This window comes from Cetorhinus maximus, chromosome 1 (genome assembly GCF_964194155.1).
Source record: "Cetorhinus maximus chromosome 1, sCetMax3.hap1.1, whole genome shotgun sequence".
Lineage (NCBI taxonomy): Eukaryota > Metazoa > Chordata > Chondrichthyes > Lamniformes > Cetorhinidae > Cetorhinus > Cetorhinus maximus.
The window spans coordinates 218,153,195-218,163,964 of record NC_135879.1 but is presented as its reverse complement, the minus strand read 5'-3'; the positions used below and the strand labels follow the sequence as shown (position 1 = coordinate 218,163,964).

The 10,770-nt window shown below is 43.1% G+C and overlaps 1 protein-coding gene across 3 annotated transcripts in view; it reads right to left on the bottom strand.

Annotated features, from left to right (window-relative positions):
- Positions 1-8,913: 8,913 nt before the first annotated feature.
- Positions 8,914-10,770, bottom strand: part of ccdc142 (coiled-coil domain containing 142) — a 220,478-nt gene continuing 218,621 nt past the window's right edge. For all 3 annotated transcript variants that reach the window (XM_078553385.1, XM_078553404.1, XM_078553394.1), the window contains one exon: positions 8,914-9,831. In XM_078553385.1, coding sequence (XP_078409511.1) covers positions 9,566-9,831 — 266 coding nt within the window. In that variant the 3' untranslated portion in view covers positions 8,914-9,565. The remainder of the gene's footprint in view (positions 9,832-10,770) is intronic.

Genomic DNA, 10,770 nt, shown 5'->3' with positions numbered 1-10,770 from the left:
TAGCACTGTTGATCAAAGATGGAATTGGTGCAATAGTTAGAGATGACCTTGGTTCAAGAGATCAGGAAGTAGAATCGGTTTGGGTAGAGATGAGGAAAAATAGGGGAAAGAAGTCACGACTGGGACTGGTCTATAGGCCCCCTAATACTAACCACAATCTAGGACAAAGTATACAAGAAGAAATATTGGGTGCTTGTGATAAAGGGATAATCATGGGTGATTTTAATCTACATATAAACTGGAAAATTCAGACTGGCAGTAGTAGCCTGGCTGAGGAGTCCATAGAATGCTTTCAAGATAGCTTTCTTTTAGAACAGCATGCTCTGGAACCAACCAGAGAGCGGGTTATATTAGACTTGGTATTGTGTAATGTGACAGGATTAATTAATGACCTCAGAGTGAAGATACCCCCAGGGAGCAGCGACCACAATATGGTTGAATTTTACATCCAGTTTGGGAAGGAGAAGAGTGGGTCTAAGGCTAATATTTTAAACTTAAATAAGGGCGACTATGTGGGCATGAAACCTGAGCTAGCTGAAGTGAACTGGGAAACTAGGCTAGAGGACCGATCAATAGAGAAGCAGTGGCAGACATTTAAGGGGATATTTCAGAATTCAGAATCCTACTCTAAAGAAAAATTCTAAGGGGAGGACCCATCATCTGTAGTTAACTAAAGAAGTTAAGGAAAGCATCAAACTTAAGGAAAAAATATATAACTGCACAAAATTGAATTGCAGGACAGATGATTGGTTAGAATATAAAGAACGGCCGAGAATGACTAAAAGGTTAATCAGGAGAAAGAAATTAGAGTATGAGAGGAAGCTAGCTAGAAATGTTAAAACTGAAAGCAAGAGTTTCTACAGGTATTAAAGAGGAAAAGAGTAAGTAAAGTGAGTGTTGGTCCTCTAGAGTAACAGTGGGGAGTTAATAGTGGATAATAAGGAAATGGCGAATGAAATGAACAACTATTTTGCTTCTGCCTTCACTATGGAGGATACAAAAAAACAATTCAGTAATAGCTATAAATTAGGAGGTGGAAGGGAGAGTGGAATTTGGTGAAATTACAATCACTCGGGAAGTAGTGCTGAAAACTGATGGAGCTGCAGGCTGACAAGTGTTATGGTAAAGCATTTTGCCAGGCTGACCAAATTCACAAGGGGAACTTGGCCACACTATAACAACGATTTTACAATTTGTATTTTTAATGAGAAGGTTTGTGCGGTAATGAATCCACTACCACCTTTAGAGATTTTAAAGATTAAATTAAAACATTCATTAACAAAAGAACAAACTTGAACACACACAAGATTACAGTTATAGCAGTTCCCAAAATTTCTACTTAACCAGACTCCCAAGTACACACCTCCTTTAAGACAACAGTCCAAATTGATACCAAATTTATAAAGTTATCCAGCAATTTTACCACAAGCACCCACTGGTCAATGGACTTCAAAAGGCTTTGAACACAACTTTGGTTATTGGAACAGGAAACTTCTGTAGGGTGGCTAGAGGCATTTTCCCCAAGTCTGTTTCACACAGTAACCATTCAAGATCTCACGTGGTCACACCCCACATAGCCTTTCATCCTTCTTTAAATATATTTCTTCCTTTTTGATCTGTAAATCCCATTGTTTCCACTTGTCTTTAGAAGTTACTTTTCCCATACAAAAATCTTTGATGTTATTATTATGGCCAATTATGATTGGTTAGCAGGTTGACTGAGTGGTTGAGGTGATGCCCTGGAGAAAGCAACGATAACTGATCAAGCTCATTTTCGCTTGCTAGAAACAATATGCATTCATACGCAGGGATCTTTTTCTGCAGACAAAAGGAGTATGCTCAAGCCTTGCACCTTTTTTTGAATTATCCAGAAGCATGGAGTGTCTATAATGCCCCATTGCATATTGACCATGAGGAGAGGCCTAGGTGGAGAGGAATTTGTGGCTTGCAGTGTTAAAGTGGAAGAGGAAGCGACTTGGGAAGCCTGAAAGCAAGGAGGTGTGTATGTTGCGATGGGCTTGTATTTGCAGCCACAATTGATGCCACAGGAGCTCGGCTGCCAAGAGTGCAGTGTAGAAAGCTCCGCACTCAGGTGAACTTGCTTGGATGATGGCATCTTGGGCCTCAGGGAATGAGGCTGGGGAAATAATAATGGGGAACCAGGAAATGGCAGAGGAGTTGAATAAATGCTTTGCATCAGGCTTCATGGTAGAAGACACTAATAGCATTCCAAAAATATTAAATAATCAGAGGGCAAAAGGTGGGGAGGAAATAAATACAATAACTATCACTAGAGAAAAAGTCACTATCACTAGGGAAACTAATGGGGCTAAAGTCTGATAAGTCCCCTGGACCTGATGGGTTGCATCCTAGGATATTAAAGGAAGTAGCTACAGAGATAGTGGATGCACTGATTACTATCTTCCAAGAATCCTTAAATTCTGGAAAAGTCCCAGAGGGTTGGAGAACGGCCAATGTAACACCCTTATTCAAAAAGGGAGGGAGACAAAAAAAAACAGGTAACTATAGGCCAGTTAGCTTAACATCTGTTATTGGGAAAACATTAGAGTCTATTATAAAGGATGTAATAGCAGAGCATTTAGAAATGCATAATATAACCAAGCAGAGACAACATGGCTTCTTGAAAGGGAAATCATGCCTGACAAATTTATTAGAATTCTTTGAGGAGGTAACAAGCAGGATAGATAAAGGGGAACCAGTAGATGTAATTTATTTGGATTTCCAAAAGACGTTCGATAAGGTACTGCACATAAGGCTACTTAATAAGGTAAGAGCCCATGGTTTTGGGGGTAGTATATTAGCATGGATAGAGGATTGGCTAACTAATAGAAGACAGAGTTGGGATAAGGGGGCATTTTCAGGATGGAAACCTGTGGAGTGCCACAGGGATCAGTGCTGGGGCCACAATTATTTAAAATATATATAAATGACTTGGATGAGGGAAGTGAATCGCCAAGTTTGCAGATGACACAAAAATAGGTGCAAAGAGTCTACAGACCGATATAGACAAGTTAAGTAAATGGGCAAACAACTTGGCAGATGAAATCTAATGTGGGGAAATGTGAGGTTATGCACTTTTGTAGGAAGAATAGAGGAGCTGAATATTATTTAGATGGAAAAAGACTGCAGAAGGCTGCAGCACAGAGGGATTTGGGGGTCCTCGTGCATGAATCCCAAAAAGCTAGCATACAAGTTCAGCAGGTAATAGGATAGGCAAATGGAATGTTGGCCTTTATTTCAAAGGGAATGGAGTATAGAAATAGGGAAGTCTTGCTAAAACTATACAAGGCGCTAGTTGTTAGACCACACCGAGAATACTGTGAACAGTTTTGGTCCCTTATCTAAGGAAAGTTATACTGGCATTGGAGGCAGTCCAGAGGAGGTTCATTAGGTTGATCCTGGGGTGGAGGCATTTTCTTATGAGCAGAGGTTGAGTAGGTTGGGCCTGTATTCATTGGAATTTAGAAGAATAAGAGGCGACCTTATTGAAACATATAAGATTCTTAGAGGGCTTGACAGGGTAGATGCTGAGAGGTTGTTTCCCATTGCGGGAGAGTCTAGGACCAGAGGGCATAATCTGAGTATGGGGTCATCCATTTAAGACAGAGATGAGGAATTTCTTCCCTCAGAGGGTGGTCAATCTGTGGAATTCTTTACCACAGAGGGCAGTAGAGGTTGGGTTGTTAAGTATATTCAAGGCTGAGATAGACAGATTTAAATCAGTAAGGGAATCAAGGGTTATGGGGAAAAGGCAGGAAAGTGGAGTTGAGGATTATCAGATCAGCCATGATCTCATTGAATGGTGGAGCAGACTCGATGGGCTGAATGGCCTACTTCTGCTCCTACATCTTATGGTTTCCCTAACATGTATGTTAAAGGGCACAGACATCAGTGAGACCTTTGGATGGGCATGCTCCACTCAGTGATCATCGTCTTCCTCCTCCTTCTCTATGGATGCTGAGCGGTCATCCCCCGCTTCCAGCGCTAGTTCCACTCTTCTCTGTCGCACCAAATTGTTCAGAACACAGGACAGTACCATTGTAAAAGACACCCTTGAAGGGCCCTATTGGAGGGTGTCCCCAAGTTGTCAAAGCACTGCATTTCAGCAATCCCAATGGTTGCCATAGTTGCCAAATGGCTACAATTATATCTAATGTGCACCTCTCTAGAGGGGTTCTGCACTGGTGTTATTCACTACATCTTCAGTTGATACCCCTTGACATCCAGGAGTCAACCACAGAGGCTGTACGGTGGGCTGAAGAGCAGAGGCACTCAAGATTGTCTCAATCTGACAGCTACTCGAAAACCTAACGCACACTTGCAGGATCTTTTTGCAGTAGTTGCTTCCCAGCCACACGTTGAAGAACTGGAAACCCTTATTCCCAAATACACCTGGCTGGTCTGATAGAGTCATCATGGGTACACGAGTATAGTCTATCATAGAGTGCACCTGAGGAAATCTTGCCATGGGGGTGAAAACTGTCAGCCCTGGGTGTGCCGCATCTGTTTCTGACCTGATGTGGTTCATTGCCTCTGCATACAAGGCATCTGCCAATTGAAAGTTGCAGTTATGGGCAGCAGATTCTGAGATCCTGCAGTTGTCAGCAACTGATCCCCGGAATAATGAGGATGTTAAGAAATTCAGTGCCGCACTCAGCTTCTCTCCCACGGACAATGGTGGTCACCCCTCCTTCTGCCCTCAGACCATCCTCCAAATGGGCACAGAACTCTCTAGCCACACGCCGTGAGAGCTGCAACATTTGGAGGCACTGCTGCACCAAGAGGTCTGGCTATGAGGTGGGTCTTGCTCCTCCTCACTGGTCCGCCGGCCTCAGGATAGGTGGAACCGATGTCCCTGTGGAGCTTCAATTACACAAGGCTCTGTAGCCCCTTTGAGTTGGCAAATTATGCTGTAGGAGGCTTCAGCAATTTCTTTCTCAGTAGTAGTAATCTCAATGAGCCTCACCTGTAATGGTAAGTCTCTGGCTGTGGCTGACCTTAACCTTCCCACTTTCCCCCTTAATGGTACTGAGTGCATGTCAGTTTCTGGTCTCAATGATCTCTCGCTGTGCACTCACCTCTGAGTAAACGAGTTCCAGGAACTGGTAAAATGCCATTGCCATGGGAAAATTGCTAGTTATTGCCTCATTAACAAGATCAATTGGTTTCCCACTATTGCTGGGCAGGCTGCCAACAGTGTGCACAAGCTGCCACCCCTGGGAAAAGCAGGAGGAGACCATGTTTCCCATGTTGGGAAACTGCCCCATGACTTTTCTCCCTGACTTTCTCAGCTCTCTGCCTCCATGGGCCTGGGAACACTTCTCCCAATATTTGAATGAACAAATGGCTAACCTATTGAATAGGCTTCCTCGGAAACAATCCCGAAGGAAACAATAAGCATTTTTTTTTAGTTTCCATCTTTGATGTGTTATAAAACAGTAATTTCCACGATAGTTCATTCACTGCAACTTAAACACCAGCCCCTTTACAGTGAACTTGTGGATACTGAAAATATCCCATTTAATTACCATATACTTGAATCAAATAATATTCCATTGCAAAAAAACTACCATCTTGACAAAAATATTGACTCTGGAAAGAATCAATGCTAGACTTTTGTGCATGTGATGATGGTGGGAGGGGAGGAATTTAACATTTTTCTTCCCTTTTCATGTCACAGAGTCTGACCCTAGACTAGAGGTCACTGTTTAAAAATATGGAGTCGCCAATTTAAGACAAAGGTGAGGAGAAATTTTTTCTCTCAGAGGGTAGAATGTCGTCGGAATTCTCTTCCTCAAAAGGCGGTGGAAGTAGAGTCTTTGGATCTAAGACATAGGAGCAGAAATCAGGCCATTTGGCCCATCGAGTCTGCTCCGCCATTCAATCATGGCTGATAAGTTTCTCAACCTCATTCTCCCGCCTTCTCCCTGTAACCTTTAATCCCCTTACCAATCAAGAACCTATCTATCTTGGTCTTAAATACACTCAGTGACCTGGCCTCCACAGCCTTCTGTGGCAATGAATTCCATAGATTCACCACTCTCTGGCTAAAGAAGTTTCTCCTCACCTCTGTTCTAAAAGTTCTTCCCTTTTCTCTCACACAAGAGGTTAGTAAACAAAATTAGGATGGGATTGGAGGGAATATACTGGCACGCATTGAGAACTGGTTAACAGACAGAAAACCGAGTCGGAATAAGTGGGTCATTTTCAGGTTGGCAGGCTGTGACTAGTAGGGTACTGCAAGGATAATTGCTTAGAACCCAGCTATTCACAACCTATATCAACGTTTTGGATGTGGGGATTAAATGTGACATTTCCAAGTTTGCAGATGACACAAAACTAGGTGGAAGTGTGAGTTGTGAGGAGGATACAAAGACCCTTCAAGGGGATTTGGAGAGGCTAAGCGAGTGGGCAAAAATTTGGCAGTTTTTAAAATTAATTCATGGGATGTGGGCATCGCGGGCTAGGCCAGCATTTATTGCCCTTGCATTTAAGAGTTAACCACATTGCTGTAGGTCTGGAGTCACGTGTAGGCCAGACCAGGTAAGGACAGCAGATTTCCTTCCCTAAGGGACATTAGTGAATCAGGTGGGTCTTTAAAACAATCGACAATGGTCATCATTAGACTTTTAATTCCAGATTTTATTCAATTAAAATTCCACCATCTGCCATGACAGGATTCGAACCTAGTCCCCAGAGCATTACCCTGGGTCTCTTGATTACTAGTCCAGCGACAATGCCACTATTCCACTGCCTTCCCAATATGGAGGAACATGGGGTTATCCACTTTGGTAGTTAAAATCAGAAATACAGGGTCACGTTTTTAGCTCGGTGGGCAGGCGCGCGCCCGACCTGCTCAAGCGTAAAATGATGCGCGTTGACGTCGGGCGAGTGTTGATATTTCATATCTGTTAAGGCCATTAAATGATCAATTCACTTGAATTTTTACTGCCCGTCCAGCCTTGCAGTTGGTGGGCAGGTGAAAAGGCCAAGCAGCCTTTGCGCTTCTTAGAAAACCTCATCCACGTGCTGGATGAGGTTTCCTAAGGCAAATAAAAATAAAATAAAAATTTTAATGCTTAATTAATAGCACGTCCCTGATCATGTCCCTGAGGGGACATGTTTCATTACATTTTTATTTTTTTTTTAAACAACATTTAATCTCCCCGAGGCAGCTCTGTGCCTCTGGGAGATTATGAAGGGTGCGCTCACCTGGCTCGCACTCCCCCCACCACCCCCACAGGCAGTGCTGAGTGCTGCTGCTCACGTTTCATGCTGGGTGGGCCTTAATTGGTCCGCCAGCATGAAATTGCCTTCCGGCCCCGATTCCAGGTGGCAGTCGGCTTCCTGACCGCCCCCGCTGAGCCCACCCGACATTGTTGAAATTCTTCCCATAGAGTATTTCTTAAATGGTGAAATGCTGGGATGTGTTGAACTTCAAAGGTACTTGTATGTCCTTGCTCATGAATCATTGAAAGCTAACATGCAGTACAGCAAGCAATTATGAAGGCAAATGGTATGTTAGCCTTTATTGCAGAGGATTTGAGTATAGGAGGAAAGATGTCTTACTGCAATTATATAGAACCAAGGTGACACCGCACCTGGAGTATTGTGTGCAGCTTTGGTCTCCTTAACTAAGGAAAGATGGACCTGCCATAGGAGTGCAATGAAGGTTCACCAAACTAATCCCTGGGATGGAGGGATTGTCCTATGAGGAGAGATTAAATAGACTGGGCCTTTATTCTCTGGTGTTTAGAAGAATGAGAGGTGATCTCATTCAAACATACAAAATTCTTACCGGGCTTGACAGGGTAGATGCAGAAAGGATGTTTCCCCTCGCTGGGCGGGGTCTAGAACCAGGGGACACAGTCTCAGAATAAGGGGCAGGCCATTTAGGACTGAGATGAGGAGGAATTTCTTCACTCAGGGAGTGCTGAACCATTGGAATTCCCACCCCTGAGGGCTGTGTAGGCTCAGTCGTTGAGTATATTCAAGGCTGAGATGGATAGATTTCTACATATTAAAAACATCAAGGGATATGGGGATACTGCAGGAAAATGGTGTTTAAGTGGAAGATCAGCCATGACCACAATGAATGACGGAACAGGATGAAGTGGTGAATGGCCTACCGCTCCTATTTCTTATGTGTGCTTGAGGTATAAGTGGTGGTTAGAATGGTGCACTTCAGTGATGGATTTATGGTATCAGGCAGAAGGTTCCTTTCCAACCAACCTACAGAAGTGAAAATTCTATATTTTCATTATATCCATCTATTTGTAGCATATGGCACTCCATTTATCTATTGATAAACTTTACACATATACCACCACATATTCTTGAAATTTAATTGCTTGGGGTTGTTATGATTGCCATTTTCAAGTGCTTATGTAGTAAACGTGCAAATGACAATATGACATCTCTTTTGGAACTTTAAGGAATAACAAGTCCAACAGACTTGTGAGAAAAATTGGGCCCACTTCTGCCTTGTCCCACCTCATTCCCACATCCACCGCCACTAATTGGGCAGTGAATGCAACTCCTGGCCAATTAAGCACTTTGCATAACAAAATCGCGATGCATTAGTTTCCACACCGATTTGGGGTTGGGACTCAGAAGTCATCTCCGCCCCTGATCACCATCAATAACCTTGCATATGAAAATCTGATGAGGACAGGACTTAACTTGACTCTTTACCTACCTCCCCACCCACACCCCCAAATAGTTGTAAGTGCTACACATGTAAGAAGAATGGGTGTTGGACAAGGTTAAGGGAATTCAGCTGCTGTCACTGAAACTGGATCCAACATCAATCAGTGCCCTCCAGAAAGGAGAGAAAAATTCGAAGGGCCAAGGTTGGATAACGTCAAAATGAGTTAGGACTTAATGCAAAGAGAAAAGTATTATATTTTTTTAATGGATGTGATCTGAATACAAAATCTTCTATAGGAAAGATAATTAAAGACAGGCACTCATTATGTATTGTTTACAGGTTCTTTTGCCTGACCCAAAAAAATTTCAGTCATACCAGGCATCTGCCAAGTTGCAACATTACAAACAATTTTTGGAGGCAGTATAAATCACCCAAAGATAAGAACTTTGGTAAAGGTGGCCCATTACAGTTCAGTGTTTTTAAAAATATGATAAATGATTTATGTAGTACACTTCTTGAGTCAAAAAACACTGGTTTTCAATATAGTATAAAGAGTTCTTTCATACACACACAAATGGTAAAAAAATGAATAATATCTATACTTTTGCCTTGCAAAACTATATGAAAGTCCATTCACAAAGGAGTTTTTTTGGGGTTGGCCATCAGCTTTCATAGTGTTAATGTTTCAGAGCTACAAGGCAGCTTAAGACTATCCCCTGAATTTGGGTCAATTATATAGGAAATGTAACCCTTCTTCAAGTTCAATTTGCTCAAGGCCTTCAATTGGGTAAGAAATTTAACTGAAAAATAAAAAAATTACATTAAAGTGCTTTGCTGTAATGCAATCCCATGGATCAACAGTTCCAATTTATAAACCGAAACAGCACTGACAGCTCACTGCTCTGCAGTTTTATTCATACAGGGCAAGTGAAGAACTTTCCAGCGCCTATTCCTGTCCGCTCGCAGAGCAAGCCACTCCTCCTGATTTACTGCTAAATAGGACTCTGGATGCCCGGTTGCCCTGATCTTGCTCAGTAGCTCAGAACCTGTGGAGGCTTTAGGCTGAAAGTTTGCTCTGGTCCTTTCAGTCCGCAAATCCAGGCTGTCAAGACTGCTCAAGCTCCCGTGACTGAAGTCGACCGTCCTGGTGGAAGAGGAGCCTACAGCAAAGAAAAAAATATTATTGAGGTCTAAGATCAAAGAATCAAAATGTCAAGTACAGCCTGTTCTGGCGAACCTATAATGGGTCAAAAACAGGTTCAAATGTTTGATCCACAGGAGTATTACACAGTTTTTATAATTTGTTCATGGGATGTGAGCTGGCTGGGCCAGCACTCATTGTCCACCCCCTAATTGCCCTAGAGAAGGTGGTGTGGTGAGCTGTCTTCTTGAACCGCTGCAGTCCATGTAGTGTAGGTACACCTACAATGCTGTTAGGGAGGGAGTTCCAGGATTTTGACCCAGTGACAGTGAAGGAACAGTGATATATTTCTATGTCAGGATGGTGAGTGGCTTGGAGGGGTACTTACTTCCAGATGGTGGTGTTTCCATATATCTGCTGCCTTTGTCCTTCAAGATGGTACCGGTTGTGTGTTGGAAGGTGCTGTCTAAGTAAGCTTGGTGAGTTCCTGCGGTGCATCTTGTAGATGTACACACTGCTGCCACTGTGCATTGGTGTTAGAGGGAGTGAATGTTTATGTATACGGTGCCAATAAAGTGGGCTGCTTTGTCTTGGATGGTGTCATGCTTCTTGAGTGCTATTGGAGCTGCACTCATCCAGGCAAGTGGGGAGTAATCCATCACACTCCTGACTTGTGCCTTGTAGATGGTGGACAGGCTTGGGGAGTCAGGAGGTGAGTTACTCGCCGCAGGACTCCTAGCCTCTGACCTGCTCTTACAGCCACAGTATTTGTGGCTAGTCCAGTTCATTTTCTGGTCAATGGTAACCCCCAGGATGTTGATAGTGGGGGATTCAGTGATGGTAATGTCATTAAATGTCAAGGGGTGATGGTCAATCATCTCAGTTCCGGGTCATCACTGCAGGAGTTCCTCAGGGTTATGTCCTAGGCCCAACCATCTTCAGCTGTTTCATCAATGAT